Source organism: Nerophis ophidion, linkage group LG05, assembly GCF_033978795.1.
Source record: "Nerophis ophidion isolate RoL-2023_Sa linkage group LG05, RoL_Noph_v1.0, whole genome shotgun sequence".
In the NCBI taxonomy this organism is placed as follows: Eukaryota; Metazoa; Chordata; class Actinopteri; order Syngnathiformes; family Syngnathidae; genus Nerophis; species Nerophis ophidion.
Window position 1 is genome coordinate 44,346,367 of NC_084615.1, and position 21,897 is coordinate 44,368,263.

Consider the following 21,897-nt stretch of genomic DNA (forward strand, 5'->3'; position numbering starts at 1 on the left):
ATGTCTGCAATGTTGTATTGAAGGCGGAGCTATAGTCGATGAAAAGCATCCTGACATATCAATCAATCAATGTTTATTTATATAGCCCTAAATCACAAGTGTCTTTTGAACGCAGATTTCTTGCCGGGTCATCTGGTACAATACACTCGGCAAGATAGGCTGTAGCTAGACCGTGTAATATTTTATACGTAAGTAGTAAAACCTTAAAGTCACATCTTAAGTGCACAGGAAGCCAGTGCAGGTGAGCCAGTATAGGCGTAATATGAGCAAACGTTCTTTTTCTTGTCAAAAGTCTAGCAGCCGCATTTTGTACCAACTGTAATCTTTTAATGCTAGACATGGGGAGACCCGAAAATAATACATTACAGTAATCGAGACGAAACATAACAAACGCATGGATAATGATCTCAGCGTCAGTGGACAAAATGGATCGATTTTTAGCGATATTACAGAGGTGAAAGAAGGCCGTTTTAGTAACGCTTTTAATGTGTGACTCAAACGAGAGGGTTGGGTTGAAGATAATACCCAGATTCTTTACCGAGTTGCCTTGTTTAATTGTTTGGTCGTCAAAAGGCATAGCTCCCCTGGTGTTCCAGGTGGCTCAGTGTAGAGTGAGAGCCATTGTTATGGCGTCATCCGTAGATCTTTTTGCCCGGTAGGCAAACTGCTGTGTGTGTGTGTGTGTGTGTGTGTGTGTGTGTGTGTGTGTGTGTGCGTGCGTTTGTCAAAGTGACATATGGGGACATTTTATGAAATTTCACCTTACATATGAGGACCTGTTGAAATATGGGGACATTTTCCATGTCCCCATATTTCCGCAATGCTATCGTGTTCTACACCCTCCCAGCATGTTCCCAGACCAAAAATCTCTAAAGTCTTCATTTGTCAAATTTTCAGAAAGTGTGTAAAAGTGTGTTTAATTTTTTTGCTCACCTTCGATTTTGCCCCTAGTGGCCATCTTTGCTATTATGACACACACACACACACACTTGTCCTCATATGTCATATGTCCTCATATGTCATGTGGGTCAGAAACTCACACACTCCAACATTTTGAAAAACATCTAACCATTACAGCAATAAACATACTCTTGAATTCTGAATCAAATAACAACACATTTCCAACTGATCTGATGATCTCATCCTTTTTAGTGTTAGTTTTATCTATTAATTTGGTTTATCTGGAGAGGATTTGGGCTAGACAATTAGTAATAAAGGGATTATGGTGATGATTTAATTTGTTTGATTCAGTATTTTACTGTATTGGACTTTTTGCTATTCTGTTGACTAAAATACAATGCCGCACAATAATTGCTTTAAATGTGCCTGAAATGTAGGTTTTTGCATAAAAAAAAACAACCTTCAACCTTGATTGAGACAAAGGCAATAATTCAAATGCAATTCAAACTACACACAGTATTTAATATTTTCAAATGGTTACAATAGCACATTATTTGGGTATTTTTATCTTTGGGGCAAATTTAGGATTAATATGGGGATTGTTTTTGGAGGTATTCACTTCACATTGTGTTCAAGATGGTTACTTCCGCCCACTCTGAAGAGTCTCGGCGTCTGATTGGTCCAATTTTCAGTTAGGCGCCGCCTGATTGGCCGCTGGACGATGTCTGCTCCTAACAGAGGGCTAAATCACTAGTTAACAATTTTCATCATGGAAGTTATACAGCTCATGTATCACACTTAATATTGAATATATATATATAAAGGGTTTTCCAAAAGGACCATTTATAATCGAAATACACAACTTCACACACGATTTTGAGCACAACAGAGCGCTCAGTGAACATCACTTCCGGGACCTGCATCACCAGAGGGGGACATCTATCTTGGCCACAAACCATCTTTGATAGTCTTCAGCAGCATGGTTGAATCAGGTGAGCATAAAATGGAGTTTAACGTAATTAAATAGACCAATGTTTTTTAACATAGGAAAATACTTCATTATAATCAACAGTTAAATGTTGTTGTTATTAATTGCAATCAGATTTGATTTTATGAGGTTAAATTAAGCATTTCAGTTCTGGGCCAAGGCCAAGGCATTTAACATTTTTTTTTTTAAGTTGCATGGAAGATTATAAGTAGCAGTGATTGTCACACACACTAGGTGTGGTGAAATTATTCTCTCCATTTGACCCATCACCCTTGATCACTATGCTAGTAAACATTTTCTTAATTTTAAACAAGACAGACTAGAGTTCTTCAAATTGTTTATACTTTTTTTCAAATACAAATATTTCAAGCTGATAAGCACTGTGGACTTGGCATGTTACTGATATTGTTACATTACTACTTTGTTTGAGAAGCTTCATGTCTGCATTGAGCCTAAATTTAACAGTTTTTGAAGGGTTTAGTTCTTTGTTTTATTTCTGTGTCACTGACTTTTTTCATTTTTATGTGTGGATTTGTTAGGCGCATCAACACATGATATAGACATCGTGCCCAAAAGAAGAGCGAGACGTAATCCTGAGGCTGAAGCCACCGAGTTTATTTGATCTGGATGTGACAAGTCTTGTTTTAAGGCCCAGTGGATCAATGATTGGAAAGGTATGTCTTGTTATGTATCATATCAATGCTAACTGTATCAACATCTCATTTGGATCATTTCCTTACTGTCTAATAGAGGTTGTATTATATGGCTTTAATTAGAAGTGTTTGGAATAACAGCGTTCCACGTCCCAAGAGCTAGCTTCTGTAGCCGAGGATCGGACCGCCAAGTGCCCTGCCTTCGGCTGCCGCCCAGCTCACAATGCACCCGACCTCTATGGCCCCTCGGAGTCTTGTTCACGAGTGGGGGAAGAGTGGATCGTGAGATCGACAGGCGGATCGGTGCGGCGTCTTCAGTAATGCGGACGTTGTATCGATCCGTTGTGGTGAAGAAGGAGCTGAGCCGGAAGGCAAAGCTCTCAATTTACCGGTCGATCTACGTTCCCATCCTCACCTATGGTCATGAGCTTTGGGTCATGACCGAAAGGATAAGATCACGGGTACAAGCGGCCCAAATGAGTTTCCTCCGCCGTGTGGCGGGTCTCTCCCTTAGAGATAGGGTGAGAAGCTCTGCCATCCGGGAGGAACTCAAAGTAAAGCCGCTGCTCCTCCACATGGAGAGGAGCCAGATGAGGTGGTTCGGGCATCTGGTCAGGATGCCACCCGAACGCCTCCCTAGGGAGGTGTTTAGGGCACGTCCAACCGGTAAGAGGCCACGGGGAAGACCCAGGACACTTTGGGAAGATTATGTCTCCCGGCTGGCCTGGGAACGCCTCGGGATCCCCCGGGAAGAGCTAGACGTAGTGGCTGGAGAGAAGGAAGTCTGGGTTTCCCTGCTTAGGCTGCTGCCACCGCGACCTCACCTCGGAAAAGCGGAAGATGATGGATGGATGGATGGATGGTATAACAGCGGTATATGAAAACGATGTTACTAATGCTGTTACTTTTACCGGTAACGAGTAATCTAATAACTTTTATGTACGCTACAACGCTGTTACGATGCGTTTTATGTAATCTGGCATGCTACTTTTGATGTGATTGTATGTCAACAAGACAGCGTTAGAAGCACAAAAGGTTTAGTGCAGTAATATCTTTTTACTAATGAAAGCAACCCCCGGAAGTAATTACGAACACGATATCAAATAGAAAGAGGCCTCATCCACACGCAAACAAAAACATTCAACAGAACTATCTTAACTGCCACTGCTAAGCTAAAAAATACAGCTGAACTATTTTGCTATGTCTCGGCGCTGACGTCCCACGTCACTTGGCAAAAGGCACAGCTTTTTAAAGGCACACACACACTCTGCTCTCATGAAATGTCTCTCAACTGCATATGCTAGATATTTAAAACTTTTCTTTTTCAAGTAACACATTAATTACAAACCCCGTTTCCATATGAGTTGGGAAATTGTGTTGGATGTAAATCCAAACGGAATAATTTTTTTTACAAATAATAATTAACTTAGAATTTCATGGCTGCAATACGTGCCAAAGTAGTTGGGAGAGGGCATGTTCACCACTGTGTTACATCACCTTTTCTTTCAACAACACTCAATAATCGTTTGAACTGAGGAAACTAATTGTTGAAGCTTGGAAGGTGGAATTCTTTCCCATTCTTGTTTTATGTAGAGCTTCAGTCCTTCAACAGTCCGGGGTCTCCTCTGTCGTATTTTACGCTTCATAATGCACCACACATTTTTGATAGGACTGCAGGCTGGCCAGGAAAGTACCTGCACTCTTTTTTTATGAAGCTGAACACGTGCTGAATGTGGCTTGGCATTGTCTTGCTGAAATAAGCAGGGGCGCACATGAAAAAGTCGGCGCTTAAATGGCAGCAAATGTTGTTCCAAACAGATGGGTAACTTACAGATGTGTAAGTTACCCATGCCTTGGGCACTAATGCACCCCCATACCATCACAGATGCTGGCTTTTCAACTTTGCGTCGATAACAGTCTGGATGGTTCGCTTCCCCTTTGGTCCGGATGAAACGGTGTCGAATATTTCCCCAAAAAATTTGAAATGTGGGCTCGTTAGACCACAGAACACCTTTCCACTTTGCATCAGTCCATCTTAGATGATCTCGGGCCCAGAGAAGCCGGCGGCGTTTTTGGATGTTGATAATTGGCTTTCGCTTTGCATAATAGAGCTTTAACTTGCACTTACAGATATAGCAACAAACTGTATTTAGTGACAGTGGTTTTCTGAAGTGTTCCTGAACTCATGTGGTGATATCCTTTAGAGATTGATGTCGGTTTTTGATACAGTGCCGTCTGAGGGATCGAAGGTCACGGTTATTCAATGTTAGTTTCCAGACATGCCGGTTACGTGGAGTGATTTCTCCAGATTCTCTGAACCTTTTGATGATATCATGGAGCGTAGATGTTGAAATCAGTAAATTTCTTGCAATTGCACTTTGAGAAACGTTGTTCTTAAACTGTTTGACTATTTGCTCACGCAGTTGTGGACAAAGGGGTGTACCTCGCCCCATCCTTTCTTGTGAAAGACTGAGCATTTTTTGGGAAGCTGTTTTTATACCCAATCATGGCACCCACCTGTTCCAAATTAGCCTTCACACCTGTGGGATGTCCCAAATAAGTGTTTGATGAGCATTTCTTAACTTTATCAGTATTTATTGCCACCTTTCCCAACTTGTTTGTTGCGTGTTGCTAGCATCAAATTCTAAAGTTAATGATTATTTGCACCAAAAAAATGTTTATCAGAGTGAACATCAATATGTTGTCTTTGTAACATATTCAACTGAATATGGCTTGAAAATGATTTGCAAATCATTGTATTCTGTTTATATTTACATCTAACACCATTTCCCAACTCATATGGAAACGGGGTTTGTACTTAATTTTATAATTATTTACATTTATGAAAGAGTAATTCTGTTTGTAATTGAATTTTTAGTCAAGTAACGACTATTATTATTCCTTTTTAAAACAGATATTCCAAACATTGTTAATTGATAAACTGTTTTATCAGGATATGGTGTATTTGCTCTTGCATCAATTTAAAAAGGTTCTTTTGTGGTCGAGTACCGAGGGAAGTTCATCTCAAGACATGAGCGGGACAAGAGACAGAAACCCTCTATAAATATCTTTACTATTTATCTGGCATTATATGCTCATAATGTTAACAACAAAAAGTGCTGATAATGTTATAATTAATAAGTTCTAACATTATTTTTATGTGTTTTGTTGCAGACACCAACTGTTGATGTTCTATCTCAACATTCTCCAGATTCATGTTTGCGATAAACCGACTTCATCCCTCCAACAGGTTATTACTTGACTATTTTACTATCCATCCATCCATCCATTTTCTACTACCTGTCCCTTTTTTGGGTTGGCGGGGTGTGCTTGAGCCTATCTGAGCTGCATTCGGGCGGAAGGCGGAGTACACCCTGGACAAGTCGCCACCTCATTACACGGCCAACACAAATAGACAACATTTACACTCACATTCACACACTAGGGCCAATTTAGTGTTGCCAATCAACCTATCCCCAGGTGCATGTCTTTGGAGGTATGATGAAGCCGGAGTACCCGGAGGGAACCCACGCAGTCACGGGGAGAACATGCAAACTCCACACAGAAAGATCACGAGCCCAGGATTTAACTCAGGACTACTCAGGACCTTCGATTTGTGACGCACATGCACTAACCCCTGTTCCACTGTGCTGCCCTATATCTGCTAAAAACTTGACACAACCTATTCTTCAAAAGACATTTAATCCTTTTAACCTCTCACAGATCAGTTTATATGACAACATTTTTTAAGCGTACATCCATGTTAGTCTGTGGAATTTACAACTCATGTTTAGCAAAACAGGAGATGTTACAGGTCAGCAACATGAATTCTATATGTGATCACTCGTCATGTACTCATATTGTTTGAACTAAAAAAGACTTCAGTGTGTTTCATATAAGGTCCTCATATTTTTCTGAACCACATTAGTGTGTGTTACAATGTTTAATTCAAAGCTTTAAAATGAGTGTTTCAATCCAGGTCCTCATATTTTCTGAACCACATTTTAGTGAATGTTACATTCTTAAATAATAGTCTAAGAGCTAAAACGCTATAATAATCTTTACTGTTTATGTAGAATTATATGCTCAGAATATTATCAACCAAAAGTGGTTGTTAATGTTATAATTAATTAGTTCTGACATTATATTTTTGTGTTTTGTTGCAGACACCAACTGTTGGGGTTCTATCTCAACATTCTCCAGATTCAGATGTGAGCGATAAACCGACTTCATCCCTCCAACAGGTTATTACAAGTCTATTTTTACTATATCTGCTCTAAATGTGACCCAACCTATATTTTAAAAGACATTTATTAATTTTAATCTCTCACAGATCAGTTTATATGACAACATTTTCGTAAGGGTACATCCATGTTAGTCAGTAAGGAGTTTGGAACTCATGTTTAGCAAAACAGGAGATGTTACAAGTCAACAACATACATTCTACATGTGACCACTCGTCATGTCCTTATATTGTTTGAACCAAGAAAGACTTAGGTGTGTTTCATATAAGGTCCTCATATTTTCTAAACCAGATTAGTGTGTGTTACAATGTTAATGTCCAAGCTTTAAAATGAGTGTCTCAATTCAGGTCCTCATATTTTCTGAACCCGATTTTAGTGTGTTTTATATTCTTAATTAATTGTCTAAGAGCTGAAACTCTGTAATAATCTTTACTATTTATCTGGCATTGTATGCTGAGAGTTTCATCAACAAAAAGTGCTGATAATGTTATAATTAGTTAGTTCTGACATTATATTTTTGTGTTTTGTTGCAGAAACCAACTGTTGAGGTTCCATCTCAACATTCTCCGGATTCAGATGTGAGCCATTAACTGACTTCATCCCTCCAACAGGTTATTACATGTCTATTTTTACTATATCTGCTCTAAATTTGACCCAACCTATATTTTGAAAGACATTTATTTATTTTAATCTCTCACAGATCAGTTTATATGACAACTTTTTCGCAAGGGTACATCCATGTTAGTCAGTAGAAAGTTTAGAACTCATGTTTAGCAAAATAGGAGATGTTACAAGTCAACAACATAAATTCTACATGTGAGCACTCGTCATGTCCTTATATTGTTTGAAGCAAGAAAGACTTAGGTGTGTTTCATATAAGGTCCTCATATTTTCTGGACCAGAAAATGTGTGTTACAATGTTAATGTCAAAGCTTTAAAATGAGTGTCTCAATTCAGGTCCTCATATTTTCTGAACCAGATTTTTGTGTGTGTTACATTCTTAATGAATTGTCTAAGAGCTGAAACTCTGTAATAATCTTTACCCTTTATCTGGCATTGTATGCTCAGATTTTTATCAACAAAAAGTGGTGAGAATGTTATAATTAATTAGTTATGACATTATATTTTTGTGTTTTGTTGCAGAAACCAACTGTTTGAGGTTCTATCTCAACATTCTCTAGATTCAGATGACAGCCATAAACCGACTTCATCCCTCCAACAGGTTATTACATGTCTATTTTTACTATATCTGCTCTAAATTTGACCCAACCTATATTTTGAAAGACATTTATTAATTTTAATCTGTCACAGATCAGTTTACATGACAACATTTTCGTAAGGGTACATCCATGTTAGTCAGTAGGGAGTTTGGAACTCATGTTTAGCAAAACAGGAGATGTTACAAGTCAACAACATAAATTCTACATGTGAGCACTCGTCATGTCCTCATATTGTTTGAACCAAGAAAGATCTAGGTGTGTTTCATATAAGGTCCTCATATTTTCTGAATCAGATTAGTGTGTGTTAAAATGTTAATGTCAAAGCTTTAAAATGAGTGTTTCAATTCAGAAAATGCAGTGCCTCTTGTTTACAGCCGGTTTCTGCAGCGCTGTTTTCATTGATCAAAGTATTTTTTCGGTGGTCGTGTTTTTGGTACATAACTTGTAAATAGTGCGCAAATAATAGGCTATATATATATATAAATACATTCAAACCCCGTTTCCATATGAGTTGGGAAATTGTGTTAGATGTACATATAAACAGGATACAATGATTTGCAAAGAATTTTCAACCCCAATTCTGTTGAATATGCTACAAAGACAACATATTTGATGTTAAAACTGCTAAACATTTTTTTTGCAAAGAATTTAGGGATTTTACCATCTACGGTCCGTAAAATTATCAAAAAGTTCAGAGAATCTGGAGAAATCACTGCACGTAAGCGATGTAATGCATTAAAAACCGACATCAGTGTGTAAAAGATACCACCACATGGGCTCAGAAATACTTCAGAAAACCACTGTCAGTTACTACAGTTGGTCGCTACATCTGTAAATGCAAGTTAAAACTCTACTATGCAAAGCAAATGCCATTTATCAACAACACAGAGGAACGCCGCGGGCTTCGCTGGGCCCGAGCTCATCTAAGATGGACTGATGCAAAGTGGAAAAGTGTTCTGTGGTCTGACGAGTCCACATTTCAAATTATATATGGAAATTGTGGACGTGGTGTTCTCCGGAACAAAGAGGAAAATAACCATCCGGCGCAAAGTTCAAAAGCCAGCATGTGTGATGGTATGGGGGTGTATTAGTGCCCAAAGCATGGGTAACTTACACATCTGAGAAGGCACCATTAATGCTGAATGGTCCATACAGGTTTTGGAGCAACATATGTTGTCATCCAAGCAACATTATCATGGACGCCCCTGCTTATTTCAGCAAAACAATGCCAAGCCACGTGTTACAACAGCGTGTCTTCGTAGTAAAAGAGTGCGGGTACTTTCCTGGCCCGCCTGCAGTCCAGACATGTCTCCCATCGAAAATGTGTAGCGCATTATGAAGCGTAAAACACGAAAACTTAAGCTGTACATCAAGCAAGAATGGTAAAGAATTCTACTTTTAAAGCTTCAACAATTAGTTTCCTCAGTTCCCAAACGTTTATTGAGTGTTGTTAAAAGAAAATGTGATGTAACACAGTGGTGAACATGCCCTTTCCCAACTACTTTGTCACGTGTTGCAGCCATGAAATTCAAAGTTAATTATTATTTGCAAAAAAAAAAAGTTTGAGTTTGAACATCAAATATGTTGTCTTTGTAATGCTTTCAATTGAATATGGGTTGAAAAGGATTTGCAAATCATTGTATTCAGTTTATATTTACATCTAACACAATTTCCCAACTTTTATGGAAACGGGGTTTGTATATATATTAGGGCTGGGCAATGACTAAAATTTTTAATCGAAGTTAATCGCACTATTTCTCTTATTAATCGCGATTAAATGCATTGTATACGCAAAGCCCAATAATGAATTCAAAAGTAGTGTGTAGTGCACCTTTATTGGAATATTCTCCCACATGAACAAAAGCGCCAAAACATTTGTTGTGCAAACACAATTTAAATCAGTCCTTGTTAAACAGTAGCAGTTAAATAGCAAATTTTATGAAAATGAACTCCAAAAATGTAAATACAAACATTTAAGCTTATTGCCACTGCCAGGGTATTTAAGTTATCCTGTTTGTTATGGAAAATAAATATAATCTACATACAAATCTCTGAGCCACAATCATAACATCTGAACAGGCAATTTCTGAGGTAACAGCAGAAACATTTTTTTTTTATCAGGGATCTTATGTTTAAAAAACTTATATTATAGGTAGTGGCCTGTTTTAGGGAATTTTTGATCAAATTATCCGTAGTAGCACTATTAATAATGTTGTGTTTATTCTGCGTAGTGGACTTAAAATAATTATGACCATATCTGTTTGCTTGGTGCTTTGATAAACTGAACACATATACATGGTACTATATTGTGATGTTATGAGCCAGGGGAAAAAAGAACTACCCTACCCAGCATGCAACAGGAGTGACGAGCATGCGCGGTAGCCCGGTATAGGTTGTGTCGCCATGACGGCATCTTGTATGTTGTGATATGCACGCTCTGAAAGCAAACGTTAAGAACTCAGCCAACACTCCTGGTCTGCATTATTGATAAATAGACAGACAACACATATACTCCGCTGCTTCACAAAGCACAATATGTTAAATGTTTACTTTTACAGTTTTCTAATTCTTCCTTTCAGATTGACAGCAGGACAAATCGCTGGAAGTGGGTATGTCTCAAGCTTCTTCCACTTGGTCCACTCTAAAGCGGGGTAAATAAATAATCCACATCATTTACTAGAATATTATATTACGTTTTGCACCTTTTCACTGTGTTATAGTCATTTTTCCTTCAGTAAGAAATTGTATTTTGTCTCCTTTATGACAGCTGCAAAGGGGAAGAAGTGGAAGCAGTTGAATGACACATGTTGCATTTTGTAACTGGCAACAAAGTACCAGGTAAAAAAGATTGTGAAGCCTGCCTCCATAAAGAACTAGTAGCTCTACAGGACAGAGATTGGCTTGCCATCAAGTACTACATCCATAACAGAATTATATTAAAAAAAGGGAAAAAAAATGTTTTCCCACATCTTCTGTGGTAGTTTGAGTATGTTACCAGCAATTAAAAAAGCAAAATAAACAGCAAGCGTTTTGTATTTATTCCAGATAATTCTTAGCGACAAAATCCACAAAAACAATTCAGTTACACTTAGTCGACAATTACATTTTTACCCATGTTTCTTTTGAACTCTTCTTGGTTTTAGATTACAGTAGCATGGGATTGGGATTTTTTTTTTAAATGACAACACATCAACTAAACCAACTCAGGTGGTTTTGTTAAGTCCCTGATGTCATTAGCCTCATATGTCACATGAACCTGAAATCTTAAACACTCTGTGACGTCATGGTTGTCATATTTCACAAACTTGAAATCTTAAACACTCTGTGACGTCATGGTCATCATATGTCACATAAACTTGAAATCTTAAACACTCTGTGACGTCATGGTTGTCATATGTCACATGAACCTGAAATCTTAAACACTCTGTGACGTCATGGTCGTCATATGTCACATAAACTTGAAATCTTAAACACTCTGGTCTTCATTTGTCACCTAAACCTGACAAGTCCTCATATGTACCATAAAAATCAGGTTCATAAAAAAACAAAAGAGTTGCAAAAATCTCAATAGACCACTGTGTTTCTAAAATTCTGGTTCACTAACCGTCTGATTCCCAGGCCTGCAGGACCATTGGAAAGGCATGTCCCCATATGTCACGTTTTTTTCATAAGTCCTCATATGTCACCCAAACACGTATGCGTGTGTGTGTATGTGTGTGTGTGTGTGTGTGTGTGTGTGTGTGTGTGTGTGTGTGTGTGCAGGAGGGGGGGTGTTTGGATGTGGTGGAGGTTGTTTGTGGCAGCTTATTTGGGTACTGGGATAATTGTGGCAGATTTAAGGCAGGGTGGGATGAGTGCCTGGGCCAAGGAGAGGTTGAAGAGGACGGTGATAATGTAGGAGAGCTGGTCAGCGCAAGCTTTGAGCACCTTCCCGGGTACACCGTCTGGACCAGTCGCCTTCCTGGGGTTCACTGCCTTGAGCACCCGCCTGACCTCGTGCTCCTCAAGAGTGAGTGTGGGGGGTTTGGGAGGGCTGGGGGTGGTGTGGCTGTGACTGTTTGTGATGTCTCAAAGCGAGAAAAAAAGCAGTTCAGCTCCTCTGCTAGCGATGCATCCCAGTCCCCGGTTGCTGCGTCACAACCTTTGTAGTTGGTGATGTACTGTATGCCCTGCCACATCTGCCGTGGGTTGTTGCTCAAGAGGTAGTCTTTGATCCTCTCTTTATAGTCCATCTTGGCTTCCCTGAGTCCTCTCTTCAGGTCAGCACGCGCAGCACTGTATAGAGCACTGTCATCTGACCTGAAGGCGGTGTCCCGGGCCTGACTATAACACAATTAAAAATCGTCATACCTTGCTCAGTGGCCTTGTGCTTAGAGTGTCTGCCCTGAGATCAGTAGGTCGTTAGTTCAAACTCTGGCCGAGTCATAACAAACTCTATAAAAATGGGACTCATTACCTCCCTACTTGGCACTCAGCATCAAGGGTTGGAATTGGGGGTTAAATCACCAAAATGATTCCTGAGCGCGCCCACCACTGCTGCTCATTGCTCCCCTCTCTTCCCAGGGGGTGTAACAAGGGCCTGGGTCAAATGTAGAGATTAAATTCAACACACCTAGTGAGTCTGTGACTATCAGTGTTTTTTAACTTTAATTAAGATCATGGTCTGTCAAAGATGTTTTGTAATGTAATCTGTGAAATTTATACCTAAATAAATGTTTTCTGGCAGATTTTTAAAGTATATTTTCTTTTATAACCTCGATTGATAGTTTGCAATTAAAGAATGATCAGCAGGCTGAACATTTCATTTCAACAATAAATACAAAAATGAAAGACTGTCACGCAGCAATATGAATAAAATTAACTTGTACAACATGTAATGCACAGAACATCAGAAGCAGCTATTCAGGTAGAACTATAACATTTTACATTACCAAACATTTTTGACATTCATTGCATGATCATAACATCCACATTTTGTTATTAATGTGCGAAACTGGTATCTAAAAATGGTGTAGGTTCTTTTTCTGAATGCAAGTGCTCCTACGGCAGGAATACACATTTTCCAATCAAACAAAATTTGGCAAGACACTGACGCACTGCAGGTAATCTTTTTTTATTTATGATCCTTCTGTGTTGAGCTTTTCAAAAAAGTGTAATGTTTAAATACATTTCATTTAAGCAAACTAATTGTCCAGTCGTGGTGATAAAAACCTGATTTTTTTTTCGGATATCTTTATTAATGATAAAAAAAACCACGATACATTGCAATTAAATATTTAATGTATTTGAAACCCTAAATATTTTATTATCGGCTGATACACAGGCTATAATCGCGATGCCAACCCATTAAGTCCACCAGCCCACCGGCACCACAAGGGTGCGATCTGGATAACACGTGCACGTGCGGCTTTACTAGCTGCGCATTATTGACAGCGAGCAGACGTCTGTGTGTTGTCTCATCCCCCATGTGTACATGTGTGTGGGCACGTAGCAAGATGGTTCGACCAGATAACAACGAGCCTTGTTGTTTGTGTAAAACGCTGCTGTGACTGCTGATGAGAGAGAGAGAGGGGCTTTTCCTGTGAGGCTAATGTAGTTACTTACACAAGCCCTCAGAGCTGTACACATAATGCAATAAGCCACAGGAGATGGCTGGCACTGGATGTCGGCTTGCTGCTTGGTTTCCATTTTCATGTCTGATTGACGCACAATTCCACAGTTTAATGTTTTCATCTCAAATGTGCTCTTGTGTCAGGACCCAAAGATTTTGTCGTCATTTGAAGCCACCGGAAAGACAGAGGCTGATCTGGAGGGCTGCATCATCTGCATCTGTAGCGGCGCTGACCTGGTCAACCTTAACTTCATGTTCATGGTGGCAGAGAACCCGGACACAGCCAGGGTAAAAAACAAAATCCACAGATATTTCTTCATTGCACCTTTTTGTGACAAATGACAGCCTTGAGATTTGAATGTGAGTGTAATGATGCTGCTCAAGTGCGAAGTGCACATTCAAAGCAAGGACAAATGCACAGTTACTTGATGTACAGTCTGTGCAGGCTGGCAAAAAAACCAAGATCCCTCCCTCAAGTGCTCTCGGTCTGCATATTGTAATGATCGCGTTCACACTAAATGCACAGGAGTTCCAGAGAGTGTGAACGCATTCCCACTGTTCTAAGATACTTAAATAATGGATGACCCACTGCCTGTAGCATGCGGCCCACATTACTCTGGTGCCTTAGTGGATTAATCCACTTGACATTAATGATCCACTCACTAGTCGCCATCCTGTGAAACAACAGCTGTGTGTGTGTGTGTGTGTGTGTGTGTGTGTGTGTGTGTGTGTGTGTGTGTGTGTGTGTGTGTGTGTGTGTGTGTGTGTGTGTGTGTGTGTGTGTGTGTGTGTGTGTGTGTGTGTGTGTGTGTGTGTGTGTGTGTGTGTGTGTGTGTGTGTGTGTGTGTGTGTGTGTGTGTGTGTGTGTGTGCATAACTCTGACTTTGTCTTTGTCATAACTGAGTGTGTCTATGAGAGGCAGGCTTCTACCTTAGGCTGTTACCGTTTGAGGGTCATTGAGGTACACATCCACTCCAAAGCATATTTGGGCAAAATGCGGTTTGTGTGCTACAACCAACCCTCTGCCTGTAATTGTGAGTTTCCTGAAATTAAAAAAAAGTGTGTGTTAAAAATCAGGAGGTTCTCAAAACAACATTTTTATTGGAGTCCTGAGTATTGACCAACACTGATATTAATCCAATACAATATCAGCATGAATCATACATACTGGTACTTGTATTACTTTGTTGAGTGGAATATTAGAACATGTTTGATCATATCAATCAATCAATCAATGTTTATTTATATAGCCCCAAATCACAAATGTCTCAAAGGACTGCACAAATCATTACGACTACAACATCCTCGGAAGAACCCACAAAAGGGCAAGGAAAACTCACACCCAGTGGGCAGGGAGAATTCACATTCAGTGGGACGCCAGCGACAATGCTGACTATGAGAAACCTTGGAGAGGACCTCAGATGTGGGCAACCCCCCCCCTCTAGGGGACCGAAAGCAATGGATGTCGAGCGGGTCCAACATGATACTGTGAAAGTTCAATCCATAGTGGCTCCAAGACAGCAGTGAGAGTCCCGTCCACAGGAAACCATCTCAAGCGGATCAGCAGCGTAGAGATGTCCCCAACCGATACAGGCGAGCGGTCCATCCTGGGTCCCGACGAGCGGTCCATCCTGGGTCTCGACTCTGGACAGTCAGTACTTCATCCATGGTCATCGGACCGGACCCCCTCCACAAGGGAGGGGGGGACATAGGAGAAAGAAAAGAAGCGGCAGATCAACTGGTCTAAAAAGGAGGTCTATTTAAAGGCTAGAGTATACAGATGAGTTTTAAGATGAGACTTAAATGCTTCTACTGAGGTAGCATCTCAAACTGTTACCGGGAGGGCATTCCAGAGTACTGGAGCCCGAACGGAAAACGCTCTATAGCCCGCAGACTTTTTTTGAGCTCTAGGAATCACTAATAAGCCGGAGTCTTTTGAACGCAGATTTCTTGCCGGGACATATGGTACAATACAATCGGCAAGATAGGCTGGAGCTAGACCGTGTAGTATTTTATACGTAAGTAGTAAAACCTTAAAGTCACATCTTAAGTGCACAGGAAGCCAGTGCAGGTGAGCCAGTACAGGCGTAATATGATCAATCTTTCTTGTTCTTGTCAAAAGTCTAGCAGCCGCATTTTGTACCAACTGTAATCTTTTAATGCTAGACATTGGGAGACCCGAAAATAATACGTTACAGTAATCGAGACGAGACGTAACAAACGCATGGATAATGATCTCGGCGTCTTTAGTGGACAAAATGGAGCGAATTTTAGCGATATTACGGAGATGAAAGAAGGCCGTTTTAGTAACGCTTTTAATGTGTGACTCAAAGGAGAGAGTTGGGTCGAAGATAATACCCAGATTTTTTACGGAGTCACCTTGTTTTATTATTTGGTTGTCAAATGTTAAAGTTGTATTATTAAATAGAGGTCGGTGTCTAGCAGGACCGATAATCAGCATTTCCGTTTTTTTGGCATTAAGTTGCAAAAAGTTAGCGGACATCCATTGTTTAATTTCATTAAGACACGCTTCCAACTGACTACAGTCCGGCGTGTTGGTCAGCTTTAGGGGCATGTAAAGTTGGGTGTCATCAGCATAACAGTGAAAGCTAATACCGTATTTGCGTATGACGTCACCTAGCGGCAGCATGTAGATGCTGAAGAGTACAGGGCCAAGGACCGAACCCTGGGGAACTCCACACGTTACCTTAACATAGTCCGAGGTCACACTGTTATAGGAGACGCACTGCATCCTATCAGTAAGATAAGAGTTAAACCATGACAGGGCTGAGTCTGAAATACCAATTCGTATTTTGATACGCTCTAATAAAATATTATGATCGACGGTATCGAAAGCAGCGCTAAGATCGAGGAGCAGCAACATAGATGACGCATCAGAGTCCATCGTTAGCAATAGATCATTAGTCAGTTTTGCGAGGGCTGTCTCAGTCGAGTGATTTGCCCTGAAACCGGATTGAAAGGTTTCACATAGATTGTTAAACGCTAAGTGCTCATTTAGCTGCTCTGCAACAATTTTTTCGAGGATTTTCGAAATAAAGGGAAGGTGAGACACCGGTCGGTAGTTTACCATGAGGTCTGGATCGAGGTTAGGTCTTTTAAGGAGAGGATGAATAACCGCTTTTTTGAATGCAACGGGAACAGTGCCCGAGGAAAGTGATAAGTTTATAATATTTAGCACTGATGGACCTAATAATACAAAAAGCTCCTTGATAAGTTTCCCAGGAAGTGGGTCAAGTAAACATGTTGTTTGTTTTATTCCATTTACACGTTGTAACAATCCTTCTAATGTTATTTCATCAAAACGAGAGAAACTATTTTGGATATTTGCAGTATCCGCCGTATATACAATCGTATCTGTGTTACTATAACCCCGTTGTAGCTGGGACGCATTGTCTTTAATCTCCTTTCTAATAAGTTCAATTTTCTTATTAAAGAACTTCATAAAGTCATCTGCCGAATGGGTGGAGCTACTGGAAGGAGTCCCTTGTTGGGTTAGCGATGCTACTGTACTAAACAAAAATTTTGGATCGTTTTTATTAATGCGGATGAGATTTGAGTAATAATTAGTTTTAGCTAAGGTAAGCATGCGTTTATAAGTTATTAAACTATCACTCCATGCTTGATGGTGCACCTCAAGTTTAGTCGTGCGCCATTTGCGTTCCAGCTTTCTACATAATAATTTCTGAGCTCTAGTTTCTTCAGTAAACCATATGAAATTACTCAAACAGATAATCTATTTATTGTTAACCATCTGGAATTGATTTATACTTTTTTTAAAGACTTCTATGGTTTGCGAATAAATAAATACATATGATCAAAATATTATCAATCTCAGAGATAATGAGTGAGCCAGTCACTTGATTGCGTGATGTAGAGTTAGGAACCACAGATTCTTTCATCACCAAAAACAATGCAAATGTTGCAGACATTGTGAGAGCCAACAATGATTACTTTGGAAAAAATTAGGATCCAGAGAGTTATATTTTTGATCCTGAATATAAGAATGATGATTTCGAAGCTCCGCTAAACAGTTCCAGCTTTAGAGAAACACTAAGCATCCCTGTAGCTAAGTGCTAAACAAGAAATACAAACAACGAACATAATAAAATGACAACTTACTATAATAGCTGCTCTTAGTTTAATAACGACTGATAGGATGTCCATATCTTCCCGTTTAGATGAAGATATAATCATGATGCACATTAATGGTTAGCTTCCAGATGGTAGTAGAGTGTTGAATATCTTAAAATGTGTTTGTCCACAGCGTCATTTGCTATGTAGAGTGGAACTTTCCATCAATTTCAGCAGACTGCATTGCAAAATGCGCCTCCCCTCTAAAGGCTGGGTAAAATGATCGACTGTTGATTGATGCATAATATTGATTATTTTCCCACACCCCAGGTGGTAATCTTGTAAGAGAAAATACAAACAGTAGGAGAAACCACTACAACTTTTGTTGGCCAAGGTTTACGGCCACACTCCCCAGCGTTTGCTCGTTCTTACAGTGAACCACACAACAATATGATCTTGCAATGTAGACATCTGACTGAAACTTTTATTTCTATGTATTCTATTTGTAACAAAGGGTCTTGTAAGGTCACTGCTGAAGAAAGGAGCTGTACTTAAGGGTACTCCCTGTTGCCAAATCGTCAGTAAGGAAAGTAGCTATTATAAAAGTCGCTAAAAGACGCTCGATTATGTCATCACCTCATTTGCATAAGTTATTGCAATGGACGCTGTAGGAGAAAGAATTAACGTGGGGGGGGGGGGTAGTGAGTTTAAATATGATATGATTAGATGTATGATTAGAACAACAAATTAACTTTCTTCTGTTAATTCTTAGTTTTTCTTAAATTTTATAAAATTTTGTCCTGGATTGTCCATCCATTTACTACCGCTTATTCCCTTTGAGGTCGCGGGGGGCGCTGGTGCCTATCTCAGCTACAATCGGGCGGAAGGTGCCTACACCCTGGACAAGTCGCCACCTCATCGCAAAGCGAACACTGATAGGCAGACAACATTCACACTCACATTCACACACTAGGGCCAATTCTAGTGTTGCCAATCAACCTATCCCCAGGTGCATGTCTTTGGAAGTGAGAGGAAGACAGAGTACCCGGAGGGAACCCACGCATTCACGGGGAGGACATGCAAACTACACGCAGAAAGTTCCCAAGCCCGGGATTGAACCCTGACTACTCAGGACCTTCGTGTTGTGAGGCAGACGCACTAACCTTTCTTCCACCGTGAAGCCCATATTCATATATATGTATTTATTTTATATATATATTTATATATTATCTATATATATTTATATATTGTCTATATATATTTATTTAATTATATATGCACCTTATTGCTTTTTTTTATCCTGCACTACCATGAGCTTATGTAACGAAATTTCGTTCTTATCTGTGCTGTAAAGTTAAAATTTGAATGACAATAAAAAGGAAGTCTAAGTCTAACTGCACCCAAGACCCAACCTCCGTCGTGATGTCTTTCATTTTGATTGTGAAAGACAGGCAAAATTACCCTCCGAAAAATGAAGTTCCTCTTTAAATCCAGGGCTATGAAATTACATCCAATATTGTCAGCTTTAGGGGTATTCTTTTAGACCCAAACATCCTCACACATCTGCCGGGCCTGTGCTGGCGAAGTTAAAATTTTATAACTGTGCAGACTACTATGGTCACAAAAAATAATGCTCAGCTTGTTTTTTTTTTACGTGGACCCATATTACATGTGACACTGAACTACATTTTGCCACCAAAGTAATCTTAAAATTTACACTAGGTAAATGTATGAATTAAATGTTTTCTACAACTCACCTCCATGACAATTTTCGACACAGTTGATGTGCACAGTCGATAGATAACTGGCTAACAACAATTCGTTTGGAGCAATTACGAGTTGCTACTCCCCAAACTGACATTTTAATGTCCAATGATACCACCGATCGTCTTTTTCGTTCACTGCTTTAAAAAACCAGCAGGCAGGGCAGCTCCACTTCCGTATGGTCAGTGTGGTGTCCTGGATTGTTAAACATAAAATCAAAATATCAAATCAAAGACTGGAGAGTTGTGAATTGCATTGATAAACTGATTGATTGATTGATTGATTGATTGATTGATTGATTGATTAGCTCAATAACAAACAATTGGGATGTTGCAGTGATTTATTTTAGCGTGACAGTGAAGAAACATTTCTATTTAAAAGTACGTCTCGCTTTGTAAGCCAAGGCGGGAATCGCAGCCTTGCATAAATCATTTGCAGTCTGGACTTTGAGTGGTGAGGGTCTCCGCTCTGCTTGCGGAGCAACACCAGCAGCATTGGGGGAGGAACTCACAACAGCACCCGCCACTGCTCGTTAAGGATATTAACTGCAGTCTCCAATAACACAGTAAAAAGTCGCTAGATTTGTCACTAGTAGCTGTTTACAAATAAAGTTGCCAAGAGGATTTAGAAAGTCGCCAAGCTGGCAACACTGGAGTTACTTTTGTATTGTCATCACCCACACAGAGCAGTGTCAAGAAAACCGAAACGTCCTTGACAATAAAATCGCTCTGCATAACATTCTTTCTGACTGCACTACCAAAAAAAGAGTCACAGAAGACTGGCTTACTTATTTACTGTTGTTATTTTACTCTTGAAAAATGTGCAGTGTTAGAACGCTGCAACACATTTACACTTTCACTTGCAATTCCTTTTTTACTTAAAAATTGCACTTTGGAGACATTGGCGGAAGTTTAAAACTGTCCAAATTTTGATCGATGAAGAGAAAAAACAAATTACATTTGTATTCCATCCATCCATCCATCCATCTTCTTCCGCGTCGCGGGGCCAGCAACCTAAGCAGTGAAGCCCAGACTTCCCTCTCCCCAGCCACTGCGTCTGGCTCCTTCCAGGGGATCCCGAGGCCTTCCCAGGCCAGCCGGGAAACATAAACTTCCCAATGTGTCCTGGGTCTTCCCCGTGGCCTCCTGCCGGTCGGACATGCCCAAAATACCTCCCTAGGGAGGCGTTCTGGTGGCATCCTGACCAGATGCCCGAACCACCTCATCTGGCTCCTCTCGATGTGAAGGAGCAGCGGCCTTAGTCTGAGGTCCTCCCGGATGACGTAGCTTCTCACCCTATCTCTAAGGGAGAGCCCCGCCACCTGGCGGAGGAAACTCATTTCGGCCGCTTGTACCCGTGATCTTGTATTTTCGGGCATAACCCAAAGCTCATGACCATTGGTGAGGATGGGAACGTAGATCGACCGGTAAATTGAGAGCTTTGCCTTCCCGCTCAGCTCCTTCTTCACCACAACGGATCGATACAGCGTCTGCATTACTGAAATTGACACACTGATCCACCTGTCGACCTCACGATCCACTCTTGATCTCGTGAACAAGACTCCTAGGTACTTGAACTCCTTCACTTGGGACAAGATATTCTCCCCAACCCGGAGATGGCACTCCACCCTTTTTGTATTTTGTAATATATTTGAGACTTTTTCGATATTTTTTTGGATCAAACTGAATCAAATCGTAATGAATCTATTTAGAACGTTATGAATCCAAATCTAACCGATTCGGGAAATTAGCCAAGATACCTAGCCCTATATGACACAGTAAGTTGAACGATTCGGACGCGTTTGTCACTTGATACATTCAAATACGCTTCTGCCTACTTTGTATGTGTAAATAATATACAACTATGAATATCTGATACTTGTTTATGTTAACAAATATGCTGTTTTAGACTGCAATATTGTTTAAATAAAGACATGTATTATGTATGTCTAGCTTATGTGCGTTTGTGTGCTTAGCCTAGCCGATAGCCTGCCATGTTTACTTTTTATAAAAGACTTGACTAATATACAACAGAAGTCCAACCATTTGTGCTTTTTGGATGTTAATTGGCAGTCCTGCTTTGCAAAAGTAAACACGCTCCAGTACTGCTTTTATCGGAAATTATATCAGACATTTTAGATGTAAGCCTATCTAATCCGATAGTTGTTGTTTTTTGATGATATTGGACCAATATCTGATATCAATATTGGATTGGAACACCCTTATCAAAAACATTCTTGACTGTTAAGAGCTGCTGGACTCTCATTTCGCAGCGATTTGTGGTCGTTGGTTGGAGCCCAGGACTGGAATGAGCGCATAACCACTGTTACTCGCACACCTTTATCTACAATCCCCGTTTCCATATGAGTTGGGAAATTGTGTTAAATGTAAATATAAACGGAATACAATGATTTGCAAATCATTTT

General features: G+C 40.0%; 1 protein-coding gene and 1 long non-coding RNA gene across 6 annotated transcripts in view; both read left to right on the top strand.

Annotated features, from left to right (window-relative positions):
• Window positions 1–21,897, top strand: part of LOC133553154 (1-phosphatidylinositol 4,5-bisphosphate phosphodiesterase beta-4-like) — a 162,082-nt gene that overhangs the window by 100,769 nt on the left and 39,416 nt on the right. For all 5 annotated transcript variants that reach the window (XM_061901031.1, XM_061901034.1, XM_061901030.1 and 2 more), the window contains one exon: window positions 13,761–13,904. In XM_061901031.1, coding sequence (XP_061757015.1) covers window positions 13,761–13,904 — 144 coding nt within the window. The remainder of the gene's footprint in view (window positions 1–13,760; window positions 13,905–21,897) is intronic.
• LOC133553153 (uncharacterized) lies at window positions 1,129–11,026 on the top strand. The gene is made up of 8 exons (XR_009806866.1): window positions 1,129–1,892; window positions 2,428–2,562; window positions 5,716–5,791; window positions 6,708–6,785; window positions 7,319–7,396; window positions 7,929–8,007; window positions 10,585–10,656; window positions 10,773–11,026. It is a non-coding gene; the product is annotated as an uncharacterized LOC133553153 (long non-coding RNA).